Here is an 18,538-nt window from a genome sequence, read left to right as displayed (position 1 = left end):
ACACACACATTTTAAAAATTATCTGCACAGATTACGTTGAAATATAATTTCAAACTAGAAAAATCACAAACTTTTCTTACTGTAATACAAAAATAAAATTTCAGTGTGTTGTCTAAAGTGTCAGCTCTTTCTTTTTTACCCCCCCCTGCATTTTCATAAAGAAGGTTAAGTATCATGTAGAGAAACAATCTGATTCTAAGAAAGAAGAAACGCATGAAAGACCTTACAAACTTGTAGAATATACCAAATTTCTACTCGATGTATCAAGAACAGGTAAATAAAGATGCTGTATTCTGGTTACATCAATAAAATTAAAGGCTTGAGCCTGTTCTATAAGCGAAAGCATAAACATCTGACTATAAACTTCTAACTTGCATAAAACCTCTAGATTTTACTATAAACTGAGTTTCTGTAATATACACATACTATGAGAATGTATCCAAGACAACTCCTTGCATCAGCAATCAGTTCTGTTCCACCTCATTTAAGTATCAGCAGCACTAAATTTTTAGAGAGATGCAGTGGTACCATTTCTCTCAAGTTGCCGTTGCCTGTCTCGCTCCATCTTCCTTCTTCGCCACTCTTCTACAGCTGAAGAAGTGGATGAAGCAACTTTTCTTAAAATGAAAATAACCCAACAAGAATTACAAGAAAACCACAAGCTCAACAAATAACCCAACAAGGATTACAAGAAGACAGAAAGTTCAACAAACAAATTATTTAATTAAATTTTTTCTTGCCATCTTCTCCAATTTAAAAATTTTCCACGGATATATTCTTGAAATGGGTGCTAAATATCAGTAACTGGAGACAGATGAAGAAGCAAGAAGCAAACAACCTCATGATGAGAACTTAGAGATGCTTCCGGGGTTTAAAAGTAACAATAAGAGGAAGGGGTAAATGATTGCTATTAATTTAACTATTAACAATCTGCACAGCAACAAGAACTCCTTATGTCAAAGATGGTTTTTCCCCATACATCATTACTAAAGAATTTGCTAAAAATTTAATATGATTCCTAAGGTAAAAACAGAAACCAAAACAAGTGAGAGCCAAAAAATCCATGAAAATCTATTAAGAAACTTAAGAAAAAGAAAAAATTCAAAGAAATATTCCAAAAGAGGGTTCACGGCCCTGCTCCACAGTATAGAGATATCTAACATATAACACTGATAAACATAAGAAATCTTCGCTTCTCACAAAAAATAGGAAATATTTTGCAGTCAGAGCATGAAATCATTTACATAGCCGGAGGTAGCATTTAATAAACAAGCCTTGATTCATAATGAGGCCAAAAAGGACTCTCTGTCCAAAGGAAGTGGAAGTGACATAATTATATAGGATGCTTATTAAGCTCAAATATTTGAGATAAAATTGATACAAGAATCCTTGAAGCTATGATGCAGATAGTAACAGATGTGTTAAGCCCATAAGCAGGACTGGAATCACAAACGCTAAAAAAAGCCAACATTTAATATAAGCTTATTATACCAAAAAGCATCACTAGCAACAATATTTAAGGAAAGTAAAAGTCTTATTCAGTTACCTTTCAAACTGGCAGCATCATTAAGGGAGCGGAAATCCTTCAGCCTTTTAGAAAGATCAATTGCTGCAGTTTGTTTTGCTTCATTCTGCTGGTCTGTTTCTTGTTCCACATATTTCTCTTGCTGGATTTCCCTCACCTGAAAAGGGGCAAAGATTCAACTACAGAGCAAATACATGGAGTATCATGAACTTCCAGGATTCCATCACTTTTATCAGTTGATGGAAAATAATTGTGCATGAGATGACCTTATCATCAATGAGATTAGGTGTATCAAACTCCTGTTCAAACACAATTCATCAAACTCTAACTCCTAATCTCCAAACAACAAGGAAGGATACATTGAGTTTTAGACAGATCACCATTCTGATTATTAATTAAAAATTTCTGATACATCTGGAATGCATAGATAAAGTATGCTAATAGAACAGTGTGATGTCTGCTTTGTCTTTTTTAAATGTATAAGACAGTGTGCTCACTCTTTTTATGAGTTCCAAAGGTTGCATAGCAAGGCGAATTTCTTCACACTCTCTGATATACTTGAGCTGAACTGCATTTTATATTGTGAATGGATTCTAGTTAAACCAGCAAGTTGAGAGCCCATACAGGGGTGTTTGAAACACAGCAAAAGGGTAAAGAAAGAAAATGAAAATACAATAAATGAAAAAAAAAAACAATTGATTCTTTTGTCATAATAGGAGGTTAGGATTTGGACGAGAATGAAAGCAATACAGGAAAGACTAACAAACTAAACATACAGCTTACTTTTCGCTTACATCCATGGACAAACAACAATAAGTTATTTTCCGAACAGAGGGAAATCCAAAGAACTAAGAATAGGATTCAAGATATCCCAAAAGGTCAGGATTTTTATATAACTGTTATAGATTTATTTCCTGAAGAAAAGGAAGGAAAATAATTGCACAAAATACTAGATGTTTAAGCTTGAGATCATAATATTGTAAAAGATGTCTTCTCAATCATTATAGAGCACTGCCTTCAAAGATGACCTTTAATTTCCTATTTAGCTCACTTACCATCTACAACATTGTGAACTATTAACAATGAGAAACAAACAGTCTCAGCTTCTGGGTGCTTGTGGTTTTAGACTTTCAATGCTAAATGATGAATCTAAGAACTCTAAACAGGAATATGTTCGGAACAAATGAACTCAATTGCAAATCCACACTAATAATAAAAATGTGGATCTGCAAACAAATTCCACATAAAACGTGGAGATCCTTTGTTCCAAACATAGTGAAAAATAGTAAAGGTATCTAAAGTTTAGTTTCATATTCATATAGCAGAAGAAACATTTGGGAGAAGCCTATATATGCCTGTAATTCTGTTCTAGTTTGGAGCTCAAATAATCCGAACATGGTAACCAAAACACTAAAAAAAGCCTCCAGTTTTGTCTAGGTAAGTGTCAATCCATATATATAGATACATATCACTCTAATCCAAACCTCAAAATAACTGAATTTACACATCAAAATCAACATTCCCCACACAAAATTCCCTACACTAAACAAACGAACATCTATTCCACCAAACAATAACCCTATGCAGAAACACATAAATTCTCCCAATTCATTAAACAGCAAAAGAGAGACCATCAAACACATAACATAGCAGTAATACTTAAAAACAAAAGATTTAGCAGATTCCCATGTGAAATAACAGCTAATTTTTTGCATATGGAGTAAGGTCTTGAAGACTGAAGAAAGTAAGGTAACGAGCCTGAAGTGGGTTGGTCAGAGGAGAGAGTGTTGCGAGAGGAGGCGGAAGAGAGAAAGCCCTGAAGAAAGAAAAGAAGAGCAAACACATTCAATATGCTCAAAAATATTGTAGCGTTCTTGAAAGATAATCTGAGTCTCCATGCTTGTTGTGCATCCATTCTTGAGGAAAATTGACTCAGTGAGTAGCAGAACAAGAAGAAGGAGAAAAGGGTTTTATTGCATCGTCTTGGGTTGGAGTCAAAGCATAACTAGATCCAGACAGCCCAATTTCGTAGACGCAAGGTTGGTAAGTGGATCATGAAAATTCTGTAAGGTAATAAATAGTCATTTTTGTCAAAATTTATATTATAACTTTCCCAATTTATCTTTTGTATGCCAAGTATTTTAAGAAAATTCTTTCATATACAAAATTTAGTCTCATTACTAATAGAATTGATTAGCTGAAGAAGAGCTCAAGTGTATAGAGAGGACCTCCCCGTTTAAGAAGTAACTAAAGAAAAAATAAGACCTGCTTTTTATTCATCATTTCTGTTTACTTTTTTTTTTTTTTTTTTGGTTAGGAGATCTTTTTCATATTAAGTATCAATATAATTTCTTATTTCAAGGCAAAATGCTTAGAAGTAGAAAAGAAAAAAGATAAAATTGTGGGGGAGGAATGTTAGAGTAGTAAAAGTCATTCGAATACAATTCTTTCAGATAAAAAAAAATTACTTAGTATAAAAAAATTAATTGAGAACGGTATAATATAAACTTTATGAAGATGATTATTTATTACCTCATAGAATTTTAAAGAATCACATAATAATTTTGTGGCTATGAAGTTGAGGATTTGATTATGTATTGACTCCAACCCAAGATGATTTAATAAAACCCATTTCTCCTTCTTGTTTTGCTATTCACCAAGTCATTCTTCTTCAAGAATGGATGCACCAATGACATGGAGACTCGGATTATCTTTCAAGAACACTACAATATTTTTTAGCATATTCAATGTATTTGCTCCTCTTTTCTTTCTTCAAGCCTTTTTATTAGGGAACAAGTGAGAATATGTAGTTAATTTATAATGATTTTTCAGAAACCATAATCAAAGCCTTCGATAAATATTTTCGTCTTATTCTTTCAATAGTTGTAATGGTTTCCATTAAACAAGTGAGACCTATTAGAAGATTGATCTTCATTTAGTCGTGTTACCATGAGATGTTTTACTCTGTAAATTTAAATCATAAATAAAAGACATAAATCTAATATTATTTGTTGATATGAAATCTAAGACAACCCAAAAAGGAGGTAAATTTGCATTATAAATTTTGAAGATTTTAAGTACATTTCTCAAATCCTTTTCTCTCTTAACTTTCGGACTAGAATAGAAGAACTACTTTAAATATATTAACCTTCACTATTTAATTGTATATGAATATTTAGGAGTTAGTGAAGTACATTTCTGTTAATTAAGTACTCTCTAAAAATAAAAAAGATATATATAAATGAAAACAATTGAGAATACTGATAATTAATTTTATGTGTATGTGTGACATGTATAGTAATGTGATATTATATAATGATATATAATAAATTAAACTAAAGAGGATAATAAAGAGAGGCAAACTTTTTTATAGGAGTTTAGACACGACATTGTGCATATGTTTTCTTTCTCAAGCCAATCACTTTAGTTTTCACTATTTTCTTTAAAGTATTACAACAAGTTAATTGATTATAGTACCTAGCTCATCAATCATTCATATTCTCTCAACCACTGTTACTTGTTTACAAAGGTGTTAAGTTTATCTATTACTCATATTACATCAAATACTGTAGTTTGTCTATTAAAATATCAAATCATCTTTTAATGGTATTCCACTAAACATTATGATTTGTTTATTAAGGTACCAAACTCACATTTCTCTTATATTCTCCCGAAACAAAGTTTTCACAAACCTTTCTTACAAAGCCCCAAAAGAGTAAGAACAAAGAAATTACAGTTTTTCTCTTCAATAGTAGATATGCAAATGAACAACATATTTAGGAGCTCAATGAAGGCTCAAAAGAATGAAGAAGAGTTTTTCTTTTTAGATTACAAGTTTATATTTAATGTCCCTTTATTTTTTAAATATGTGAGAAATAATATTTATAGGTAGAACGTTAAAAAAGTAACTAGAGACAATTTGAAAACTGATTTGACCTCCAAAAAATGTGCTATGTAATTAATAGAAGCTAATAGTTATCAGGTTTATAATATTTGATTCAGTATAACTCTGTATTTAATTTATTAGTTTATTAATACAGTTGCGATAATTAAATTAAATTGGTATCAATAAGTCAACATATTTATGTACGAAAAAAGAAACATAATTTAGCTCTTAAAAAAAAAATTAAGAAGAGGTGTCCAACCTTGATATACATCTAAAGCTTGTTTAACAATTTTTTCCTTGATACATATATATATTCCTAAATTCTTCATATACAAAATTATTTTAGTTTATTTAATATGGTAGAATCTGCTAAAAACATTTAATTATGATAGCAAAATGCTAATTATAGATTCACTGATTCTAAACCTATCCCCTATCATTATCTCAAAAGTATATACATATGTATGTATGTGGTATCAACTTAGAAATAATTAGATTTTTGGATTTCTATACAATCAGAAAGAATCTGATTTTTGTCATAATTATTTCAATATATGAATCAACATTGTATCCAAATCAGAAGTAATCAGATTCTTCTTCGAGGCCTATATAATAAATCCCTCATCTTCAACTTCATAGTGCCATATAGAACTCACACTTCATTAACAAACACCAACTATGGAGAACGCCAAGGAGACAATAGCTAACATTGTGATGGTGCCCAGTCCAGGCATTGGCCACTTAATCCCACTTATAGAATTAGCCAAACTCCTCGTCTCCAACCACGGCTTACAAGTCACATTCATTTTACCCAGTGACGGATTGCCCATGAACTCCCAAAAACGCCTATTTGAATCCTTACCCACTTCCATTTCTGCCATCTTTCTCCCTCCTCTGTGCTTAAATGACTTGCCTGAGAATACCCAGATCGAGGCTCGGATCATGACGTGCTTGACTCGGTCTTTCAAAGCTTTAGGAGAGTCATTAGAAGTCCTTACTGAGTCAACCCGGGTAGTCGCGCTGGTTGTCGACCTTTTCGGCTCGGAAATAATAGGTATGGGTAAAGAATTTGGGGTCCCTTCGTATATATACTTTCCTTCAAATGCAATGGTCCTATCAACGGTTTTTTATTTACCAAAGCTTGACCAAAAGTATTCGTGTGAGTACAAAGAGATACCTGAACCAGTCATCTTCCCTGGGTGTACTGTTCCACTTCATGGTATAGATTTTCCAGACCCGTTTCATTGTAGAAAAAGTGCTGTTTACAAAGAATTTGTAAACTGGAGCGGACGCTACTTACTAGCAACGGGGATTATAGTCAATAGCTTCTTCGAGTTGGAGACGAAGACGTTTAAGGCATTGATAGAAGAAGAACCAGATGTTCCTCCCATTTATCCAGTTGGACCAATAGTACGCACCGGTTCGAGCAATGAGGTTGATGGGTCTGGGTGCTTGAAATGGTTAGGAGAACAACCGAGCGAATCGGTGCTTTTCGTGTGTTTCGGCAGTGGTGGCACGCTAACTCAAAAGCAACTCACTGAGTTAGCGTTAGGACTAGAAATGAGCGAGCAGAGATTCATCTGGGTCGTTCGGAATCCCAACGAAAAAGCTAAACACGGTAGCTATTTCATCGACGACGATGAAGATGGAGTAGATTTCCATTTCCTGCCTGATGGGTTCGTGGAGAGGACCAAAGGATCGGGTCTAGTGGTGTCATCATGGGCTCCCCAGGTTGAAATACTGAGTCATGGCTCAACCGGTGGATTCTTGACACACTGCGGATGGAACTCGACACTGGAGAGCATTGTTAATGGCGTCCCGTTGATTGCATGGCCGTTGTACGCAGAGCAGAGGATGAATGCAGTGCTGCTGGCAGATGATTTGAAGGTAGCATTTCGAGTTAGAGAGAACGAAGAAGGTATAGTGGTGCGTGAGGATATTTCAAGATACGCGAGAGAAATAATGGAAGGAGAAGAAGGGAAAATGGTTAGGAGGAAGATGAGAGAATTCAAGGATTCAGCGCTAAAGGCTTTGAGCAAAGATGGATCATCCACCAAGTCTCTTGCCAAAGTTGTAGAGACCTGGAAGAAGCTGGAACAGTAGTATCCTTTTCTTTTAGTAAAAAGCAGACAGGAGGACTCAAAAGTTTTAAATTCAATAATTACATTTTCGCACTTAAGTTAGTACCTCTTACAAATTGAAAGTTTAATTTAAAATTTTATATTAAATGTAATAATTATTTAATATTATATTAAATTATTATAATGTTCACCATTCAAATTTTTTATGAAACTATATATCATAATCATACAATAACACTAGTTTGAAATCACCAAATTCACATACTTATATCATTAATCTGCAATATCATAAATTCAATTATTACACAGTTCAAGATCATATTAGTATGAAATTACTGAGTTGTATATGCTTTAATATTATCTTTAATGTCAACGATTAAAGCACCATTAGTTCCTCAAAATTTTGAACTTAGTTACAAATTTTTAAATATTTAAATTCAATTTATTGGTAATGTATAACTTAAATATTTATATGAAATTTAAAAATTAAATATGAGATTAGAGTATCTTAATTTATAATCATGATAAAAATTCAATCTAATTTAAAATTTATATACATATTATTAAAATAACTGTCGTAAAAAAACATATTATAATCTAATTTTTGAAATAAGCTTTTTAACATTTTAAATACATATATAAATTAATTTAAGTATAAAATTCAAAAACATAAATGAATCAAAATGTACATCTTAGATCTTACAAGATGGTTTTTTTTTTTTCCTTTTAAGGTAAAAGGAGTTCGTTCAAAATTCTATTCTTTTTAAATTTATTTTTTAAAATATATAATTAAATAATTTCAAAAAATTTAAAAAATACATAACTTAATTTAAATTTTAAATTTTAAATTTTTTTGAATATATTATCAAAATTATCTAAATCTTAAAGCTTATTTGATTTTTACTCTAAAGTTATTTCTTTTAAGGGATTGTAATCTTCCATACATAAATTTATACTTGTTTATATATATATATGTTTGAGAACTCTTTTTTGATACGATTTAGTCTTATATCCATCAATTATCAAATTCATAGTGTATATATTGTGTAAGATAGCACTATATTATTTTGAATTATAATTTATTAATTTATTTTTTCTAACTTTTTTTTTCTGAAAAACCATTTAAATTAATATCCTAAACACATAACCAAATATTTTCAACAATTTAAAGTATAAAAAAATTATTTATAAAATAATCTTAAAAAACTTTAGATGTATAAATAAATAAATTAAAATTTTAGATCTTGATAAAATATTTAAACTATTTTAGAGATAAATTGTGATTATATTAGATGAAGGTCATATCAAATTTTTATATGAAAGAAGAGAAGTTTGGAACAAATTAGAGCTTAGTGTAATACCCGGTCCCGAAATTTGGTCCGAAATTAATTTTAAAATTTAAAAATGCATAAAATTCTAGTTTTGAAATTAATAAATTTTTATTTAATGTAAAATTAGGGAAAAAAAAATAGGTTGATGATGAAATTGAAAATAATTTTGGAAAAAATGGGTGAAAATTTGGGTTTAGATGATGTTTTTGAAAGAAAAATCAGAAACTGAGGGTCAAAATACAATTAAAAAAAAATTTACCATGTAGGACTGCCCAGTCAGCAACCCCGACGAACTGGAGTGTGTCGCGTGGCAAGACACACTAACTCGGTACCACGAGGGAGGCCATGCTGGCGATCTCCGTGTCCCGCGATCGGACGGTCCGGAAGTATTCTCGCGTGCGTGGACGGCCCGGATCCGTTCCATCCTCAGGCCCAATTGGACGGTCGTAATTAAACGTGATGAACAGTATATATTCGTTTTTTTTTTAAATACGATCGTACAGTCGAGATTAAATCACGATCAACGATTTAGATTTATTTATTCTTTAAACGCGATCGGACGGTCGAGATCAAATGCGATGAACGATCTATATTAATGCAAGACAAATATAAATATCTCGCATCACACCGAACCCAAACCCTAGCTATCAACCTCCCACTGGAGAAAAAGAACCAATCGTCGTAGAACAGAGCCATCCGTCGCCGCGTTGGAGTCACCTCCGACGGCCAAAAAAGATAAAAAAATTCTCCTATCTGTTCAGAATTTGATTCCGAGCACCCTTATGTCCAAATTGAAGCAAAAAAATGGCGGGTGAACAAAAAACCGCAGGCAAAACCTGATGGGGCTGTCGCGAGTCAAACCCGAAACCTCCTCCGATGAGCTCCTTCGCATTTTTCGTTTCATGTGATTTTTTCACCATTGTGTTCACTGTTCTGTTTTCTACGGGTTGACCGAAGAAAAATGCCTAGCCGCGAAGGTGAGCCGATGGAGCCACTGCACTGAAAAATTCTGCCGCTAGTAAGTTTCTATTTTTTGACTTTTTTCGGCAAACCAAAGCCCTCTAACGTAGTTTCTCACATGGATGAGTATAAAACCGTTCGAAACTAGCCAAAACTGACAAAAAACGGCTAAACTAAGGCGAACTGCCACCGCAGACGACGATGTCATCGCTGGAGCACGGTGGTGTTGCTGTGTAAGAATTTCGAAATTGGCTGAAAAAAGTTTTTAATACCAATTTTCGAGTTTTGGAGGTATTTTTAAGTACATGAAGTGTGTTTTAATCTCTGTAGGAAAATTCATGAAACTTGGGAACCGCTAGTAGGCACAGCAGAAAGTTCAGTATTTTGAATACTGATTCAGGTAAGAATCTCTCACCTTATTTTCTGTTATAGAATTGAAGTTTAATAATCGATAATATGGTATTTTGTCTAAATTATAAAACTATAAGAATAATTATAGATTACTAATAGAGACAAAATCGGTTAGTCATTTATTTTTTGTCCTTTGTAACTGATTGTTGAATTTATAGTTTTAAATACATGATGATATACTGTAATGGTTAAATGATTCAATTGTGCTTCCTTGATATATATATTGCTTATCTTACGTGATTTACGATTAATTTGTAAAATTTAAAAATTAATATGCAAACAAAAAATTATTTAGTAATGTGAATTAATAAATGATAGTCTTACTGGATATCTTGAGAGATAGTAGATGGAATGGGTACATAGAGAATTCTACTGTGAAAGTTGTTTAATACTGGATGGGGTATCGAAAAATAGTACGTTTTTCGCTCATATCGGACGGGGTATGGGGACGACCCGATTCACCCTCATACCGGACAAGATATTGATGAATGATATTTTTGGCGCTCATACCGGACGGAGTATGAGGATGACCGATTAGTTGACAATGTTAGATATTGGTTCACGCATAGTGAGACATCTCTATAGGCCCCCAGAGATACCAATAGGTAAATAAAAAGGAAATGTTATTGTTCTTACTCACTTGAATATGAGATTGAAATGTTATTTGAGTTATTATCTCTATAGGTCGATTTTGAAAATCTCGCAACGGTAAATATATGCAATAAAATATTTTTCTTATGATAAATGAATTTACTTAAATCAAGAGCTCTATTAGTTGTTTTTATAATTTTTACCAATCTTCAGTTTCTCTATCAGTGAGTAGTGTTATATTCTTACTAAATTAGTGTAGCTCACACTTTCATTAATTATTTTAGATCAAGAGGACCAAGACCCAGATATCGATCAATAAGAGGGTTGTGAATAGTTTATCACCTGAACTCCCTTCAAAAGCTAGTAAATGTCGTTATAGAATGCTCAACATATTGCATTTTGCTTATTTCTTTGATTTTTGTTTGTGCTTTTAGAAAGAATATTCTCGTAACCCTACTGGACATTCTAAATTAATGTGTAAGGTATGTAAATCCTAAACTCTATTATTTCACTTTCGCATTTAATTCATAACTTTATTATTTTTTAAGTTTCGGACCTTTACATTAGTTTAAAATAAAATAGTGATTATATAAAGAGTGGGAAAAGAAAAAACAACGCTTATAATTTTATGTTTAATTTATTGATTTCTACTTTATAATTATTGTTAAATATATTTTTTAACCTAAATAAAATAAGAGAATGATATCTCGTCCGATTACAAAATTGAGTCTGTGTAATACCCTAAATTTAATTTTAATGTAATTTAAGATTTATTTATAAATATAATTTCTTTTCAATTTTTAATTTTAATTTAGAGTAAAAAAGGAAGTAAAATTGATGGAGGATGAAATTGAAAGCAATTTTGAGGAAAAATGGTAAAAATTTGGGTTCTGAGAATATTTTTGAAAGAAAATTTGGAAATTATGGGTCAAAACATAATTTAAAAAAAAATTACCACATAAGATGTCCAATCAATAGCCTCGACGAAGCAGGACGTGTCACGTGGCAACGGACACTAATGCGGTGCCATGCGGGGAGCCACGTGGTCGATCCGCGTGCCCGCGATCGAACGACACAAGTCCATTCCTGCGCGCACGGACGACCTGGATGCGCACCCTCCCAAACACGATCGAACGGCCCCGGTCTATTCCCGCACGCACGGACGGCCTAGATGTGCTCCCTCCCAAACGCAATCAAAAGACCAGATTCAAACGCAATCAGACGGTCCATATTAGATCGCGATAGACAGTTTAGATTAGATCACGATGGACGGTCCAGATTAGATCGCGATGAACGGTCCAGATTCACTTCCTATTTAATCGTGATCGGATGGTCCAGATCAAACGCGATAGACGGTCTAGATCAAAAGCGGACGGATATAAATAACTCTCATTCGCACCCAAACCCTAACCCTAGCCGCCAGAACTCTTCGCCGGAGAAGAAGATCTAGCCGCAGGGAAGGAGCCGCCGCCATCCGCCGCCGTACTGGAACCCTTTCCGACTGTCGAAAAAGGTAAAAACTTTCTATTTTGCTCAAAATTTAATTTTAAGCTCACCCATGGCCATATCGGAGCAAAAAGATCGGTTAATTAGCCAAAAAATACCAGTGAAGTCTGGCAGCGCTGCCGCAGGGAATTTCACAAAACGCCTCCGATGAGGCCCTTCCCGATTCTCATTATGTGTAATTTTTTCACTGTTGTGATCACCTTGTCCTTCTCTACAGATTGACTGGAGCAAAACACCCAACCGCAACGTGAGTCGGAGGAGCCGCCGCACTAGAGAGCCTCGCCACCGGTAAGTTTTAATTTTTTATATTTTTTGGCCAATAGAGACCCTTTAACATGTTATTTCCTAGGGATCGATGCAAAATCGGCCGAAAATAGCCGACCGAGGTGGACCACTGTCGCTGAAATTCTGAAATTGGCTGAGTGGGCCATGGGTCTGATTTTTGGGTTTATTTGGGACACTTGTAGGTACCGTAGTGCATTTCAGTTCCCGAAGAAAAATTCAGGGAATCCAAGGACCGTCCGTAGGCGCAGTAACCATCTAGTTTTTGGCGTCAAATTAGGTAAGAACCCCTCACCCTATTTCCTATCATAGATGTGAAGTTTGAATAAATAATAATACGGTATTTTGTACAAGTTAGATAAATATACATAATTAATTACAGATTACTAATGGAGCCCGAAATCGGACATTGTTCTTTGTTAATTCTTGTTGATTTATTTTACAGTTTAAAGGCATGATGGTATCTGGTCTTAGAGTTTTAAATGCATGTATTACTGTATTACTTGACCACTGTGTGATTTTGAAAATTAATATATGATTGTATTACCGGGTACATGTTCATTGTTTATGTGATTGTGTTTAATTTGATAACTAAGATTAAGAATAAACAGGAAAGGGATGTGATCTAATAAATAGATAAGGTGACAACCTCACTAAATATCTTGGGAGATGGTGAACGAACCGGGTTTATAGGGAACCCTACTGTGAACGTTGTCTTATACCGGACGGAGTATAGAGACTTGGTCATTCGGTGCTCATACCGGATAGGGTATGGAGACGGCCCGCTTCACCCTCATATCGGACGGGGTATTGAGGTTTAATGCCTTGACGCTCATACCGGACGGGGTATGGGGACGGCCCTAGAATTAAGATTGTTAATGGAAATGGTTCACGTATAGCGGAGACACTCCTATGGATCCCCATAGATACTAATAGGCTGATAAAAAATGACAATTGTTGTTTGATGATTTGAATATAAAAGTATAATATGTGTTATGTTATATATTTTATATGAATTCATGATATTTATAATGTTATTATTTCCATAGGTTGTTTTTATAAATCTCACTGCGGTAAGTGGACGGTAAATGATTTGATTATTGATAAATGAATTTGTTTAAAATTTAGTGCTCTATTAGTTGTTTTGGTTTTCTACCAACTTTTACTTCTGTGACGGCGATATATTGTGATGTCTTTACTTGGCTAGTGTACCTCACCCCTTATTTAACCATTTCAGATCAGAAAGACCCAGTTCTCGAACCCGATCCACAAGAAGGCTACGAGTAGATCCTATATACTTCATAATTTTCTTTATTTTTTATATTTTCGTATTTCTTTCAAAAAATTTGTTTCGTAATGTTTGTTAATACTTTTGAACTATTGTGTAAGAAATGTTGACCTTAACATTTATTTCGCTTCCGCACTCAAATTATATATGCATTTTTCTTTTAAATTTTTGGGGCCGTTACATTTTAAGTTTTATATAAATATTTAAATTATACACTGTCAATAAATTGGACTTAAAGATTTGAAGATTGGCAATCAAGTCGAAGATATTGTCAAACTATTGGTGCTATGAACTTTGACATTAAAAGCAATATTAAAGCATGTAGAGCTCAGTAATTTCAGGCTAGTATGATCTTAAACTTTATGATAATTAAATTTTGTGACACTATAAATTAAGATATCAAAGTATATGAGTTTGATGACTTCAGGCTAGTGTTGTTCTCCGATTGTGACATACAATTTCATCAAAGATTTGAATGGCTGAGTATTGTAATATCGAATGTTCTATTAAATAATTATTAAACTTCGTATAAAAGTTCAAATCACACGGTATTGATAATTTAAAATTTAATTTAAATTCATAAATCAAAATGAGTACAAAATATAAATATTAAATTTACAATTTCTAGAAATGTCTCCTTATTTGTCTAAAAGAGAAAGATACATTATTTTTCTAATAAAGTAAAATTGACAGAAAATTACTTTCTAAATTATTACTACTACTGTTCCAGCTTCTTCCAGGTCTCTACAACTTTGGCAAGAGACTTGGTGGATGATCCATCTTGGCTCAAAGCATTTAACGCCGAATCCTTGAACTCTCTCATCTTCTTCCTTACCATTTTCCCTTCTTCTCCTTCCATTATTTCTCTCGCGTATCTTGAAATATCCTCACGCACCACTATACCTTCTTCGTTCTCTCTAACTCGAAATGCTACCTTCAAATCATCTGCCAGCAGCACTGCATTCATCCTCTGCTCTGCGTACAACGGCCATGCAATCAACGGGACTCCATTAACAATGCTCTCCAGTGTCGAGTTCCATCCGCAGTGTGTCAAGAATCCACCGGTTGAGCCATGACTCAGTATTTCAACCTGGGGCGCCCATGATGACACAACTAGACCCGACCCTTTTGTCCTCTCCACGAACCCATCTGGCAGGAAATGGAAATCTACTCCATTTTCATCGTCGTCGATGAAATAGCTACCGTGTTTAGCTTTTTCGTTTGGATTCCGAACAACCCAGATGAATCTTTGCTCGCTCATTTCTAGTCCGAACGCTAACTCAGTGAGTTGCTTTTGAGTTAGCGTGCCCCCACTGCCGAAACACACGAAAAGCACCGATTCGCTCGGTTGTTCTCCTAACCATTTCAAGCAGCCAGACTCATCAACCTCATTGCTCGAACCGGTGCGTACCATTGGTCCAATTGGATAAATTGGAGGAACATCTGGTTCTTCCATAAATGCCTTAAACGTCTTCGTTTCCAACTCGAAGAAGCTATTGACCATCATCCCTGTCGCTAGTAAGGAGCGTCTGCTCCATTTTACAAATTCTCTGTACATAGGGCTTTTTCTATTTTGAATCGAGTCTGGAAAATCTGTACCATGAAGTGGAGTACACCCAGGCAAGATGACTGGTTCAGGTAAATCTTTGAACTGACATGAATACTTTTCGTCAAGCATTGGTAAATAAATAATCATCGAAAGTAACATTGCTGCTGTAGTAAAGTATATATAAGAGGGGACCTCAAATTCTTTACCCACATCCATATATTCCGGCCCGAGAAGGTCGACAACGAGTGCGACAACCCGGGTTGACTCAGTAAGGACTTTGAATGACTCTCTAAAAGCTTTGAAAGACCGAGTCAGGCACGTCATGATCCGAGTCTCGATCTGGGTATTCGCAGGCAAATCATTTAAGCACAGAGGAGGGAGAAAGATGGCAGAAATGGAAGTGGGTAAGGATTGGAATAGTCGTTTTTGGGAGTTCATGGGCGACCCATCACTGAGTAAAATGAATGTGACTTGTAAGCCGTGGTTGGAGACGAGGAGTTTGGCTAATTCTATGAGTGGGATCAAGTGGCCCATGCCTGGACTAGGCACTATCACAATGTTAGCTACTGTCTCCTTGGCGTTCTCCATGGTTGGTGTTTTGTAATAATGTATGAGCTCTATATGGCGCCGGTGAAGTAGGAGATGAGGGATTGATTATATAGGCCTTAAAGAATCTGATTAATTCTGATTTGGATATAATGTTAATTCACCTATTGAAATAATTATGACGAATCAGATTCTTTCTGATTATATAGAACTCTTAAAAATCAGATTATTTATGAGTTGATACTCTTCCTATCTTTTTCTCTTTCTCTCTCTCTCTCTCTCTATATATATATATGTATATATATTTCTGAGATGATGATAGAGGATAAGTTCAGAGTCTTTAAATTTATATCAGATCTAAATATTTTTAGTGGGTTGATATCATATTAAATCATAATTAAAATAATTATTATAAAAATTTAAATTTAAAAGAAAACATATAATCAATTATTTATTTTTTCAAGTAGCATTCTTTATTTTATTTAATATGAAAAAATTCTATTGAAATGTTATAGTGTCTAAAACTAATTTGACTCCCTCTAAACCAAAAATAGTCTGAGATAAAAAATTTTGTATATGATAAATTGAGGAATACATAGGTTCCAAGGAAATTTTTTTTTTGTTAAAACAGGTTTGTATGTACCAAGCTTGGACAACTCTTTTTAATTTTTTAAATATTATGTCATATTTTTTTTGTACGCAAATATTATAATTTATTAAGACAAATATGATTTATTTAGTGTAGTCGCATTAACAAACTAATAATTTAAATATAAAATTCTATAAAATCAAATATTAAATATAAGATAAGATATTGAAATAAATATTATAAAAATCAAATTCTTCCTTATGATCTAATATTCTAAAATTCATATATATTTTCAGTTAATGCTATACACACGATATGGGACAGGGCATAACATTTGACTCATTAACTTTTATAAAGTTTTGATATTTGAATTAAATGCTCTTGGCTAGTTGATACCATATTAAATAAATTATTATGAAAATTTAAGTTGAAAGAATATAATCTAACAATTATTTATTCTCTAACCAATATTATAAACTTCATTTAATGGAAGAAAATTCTAATGAAAAGTCAAAATATTTGAAATTAATTTGACTCAGTATAAACGAAAAAAATATATGACATACGATTTTATGTACGATAGATTAAGGAACGTATATGTGTTTGAACAAAATGTAGTTAATATTGACAAATTGCATGAATTCACTTTCTACTAACAATGTGTTGTGAGTTGTTGAGTTAGTATGAAATATTTAACTCAAGCAAGATGAACAAATTAAGAACAGGGTATCAACAAGAAAACAAACAATTGAAGGCCAAAGAATAAATTATTTTCAAATTGCTTATCCTCGTTAGAATTGTGAAAAATAACTCTTAAAATTATTTTTGAAACCAAAATTTACACATTGGAGAAATATAAAAAGTAAAAAATTTTATGATTTAATTTATTTGTATAATAGTAGATACGATTTGAAGAATCATCTCTATATACATAAAGAATATTGATTTTAGAGGCCGATATAATATCAAAAGTGATTTAGTAGAACAAAACTCAAAACACAAAGAAAACTACAATTTTAACGTTACATGTGATTGATTTATGTATTTAGTTCTAGCACGAACAACAACAAATTTTGAGTTAAATATCATTTGAATATTAATGATATTAGAAAAAGTATATCTTAAATTTTTACCAAAGTTATAAAAAAAAAAGTATTTTGTCAAAACAACTTTTTCAAAATTGACTAACATTTTAAGATTATATTATTAATATTTCAAAATACACCACAAAAAATTTCTTATACATTTTTTAAAATATTCTACTTTTTTGGAAGACAAATCAATTTCAAATTGTCTCTAGTGACATTTTTAATATTTTCAAAACAATATAAAGGTGAAACTATCCTTATGCCATATTTGTTATTAATTGTTTATTCTCGAGAATCCACCAATTTAAGAAATTATATCTGACTTCAGAGTCACTCTATTATATATAAGGAGAAAAAATTTGACTTCTGAGCCGAAATAGATTTAAGAATTCGATATGAATTTTGAGATTGAGTAATTATGAAATTTCTACATAGTCTAGTAACAATATTTCTATTACAATTCGTAAAAGAACCAAAGTACGTACTAAACATTCTCTTTATTATGTCTCACAATTTGTATCATTTGATAAATATTCACAGTTTCATAAAATTTTTCTTACAAGTTTGTGTAATACCCGAATCCAGAATTTAGTTCGATATTAATTTTAAAATTTTAAAAATTTATAAAAATCTAATTTTGAAATTAATAAAATTTAATTTAATGTGGAATTAGAAAAAAATAGGTTGATGATGAAATTGAAAATAATTTTAGGAAAAATTGGTGAAAATTTAGGTTCAGATGGTGTTTTTGAAAGTAAAATCAGAAATTGGGGGTTAAAACGTAATTAAAAAAATTCTATCACGTAGGACCGCCCAGTCAGCAATCTCGACGAACCGGAGTGTGCCGCATGGCAAGGCAAGCTGACTTGGTGTCACACAAGAGGCCACATTGGCGATCCGCATGC

At 32.9% G+C, this 18,538-nt stretch overlaps 2 protein-coding genes and 1 pseudogene across 2 annotated transcripts; 1 reads left to right on the top strand and 2 right to left on the bottom strand.

Moving 5' to 3' along the window:
- Positions 1 to 231: 231 nt before the first annotated feature.
- On the bottom strand, positions 232 to 3,594 carry LOC110814020 (uncharacterized). Its single transcript, XM_022041332.2, has 4 exons — positions 3,284 to 3,594; positions 2,023 to 2,093; positions 1,547 to 1,682; positions 232 to 591 (listed from the first exon to the last, which is right to left on the bottom strand). Exons 1-4 carry the CDS (start codon positions 3,438 to 3,440, stop codon positions 509 to 511), a joined length of 447 nt encoding a protein of 148 aa, XP_021897024.1. The 5' UTR covers positions 3,441 to 3,594; the 3' UTR covers positions 232 to 508.
- A 2,411-nt stretch (positions 3,595 to 6,005) lies between these two features.
- Positions 6,006 to 7,573, top strand: LOC110813934 (hydroquinone glucosyltransferase pseudogene; annotated as a pseudogene).
- Positions 7,574 to 14,412: 6,839 nt separating this feature from the next.
- On the bottom strand, positions 14,413 to 16,078 carry LOC110813992 (hydroquinone glucosyltransferase-like). The gene is made up of 2 exons (XM_022041292.2): positions 15,621 to 16,078; positions 14,413 to 15,512 (listed from the first exon to the last, which is right to left on the bottom strand). Exons 1-2 carry the CDS (start codon positions 15,996 to 15,998, stop codon positions 14,580 to 14,582), a joined length of 1,311 nt encoding a protein of 436 aa, XP_021896984.2. The 5' UTR covers positions 15,999 to 16,078; the 3' UTR covers positions 14,413 to 14,579.
- Positions 16,079 to 18,538: the final 2,460 nt, after the last annotated feature.

This window comes from Carica papaya, chromosome 3 (assembly GCF_054855325.1).
Source record: "Carica papaya isolate Zhongbai chromosome 3, ASM5485532v1, whole genome shotgun sequence".
NCBI lineage: Eukaryota > Viridiplantae > Streptophyta > Magnoliopsida > Brassicales > Caricaceae > Carica > Carica papaya.
This window is presented reverse-complemented; position numbering and strand designations above follow the sequence as displayed.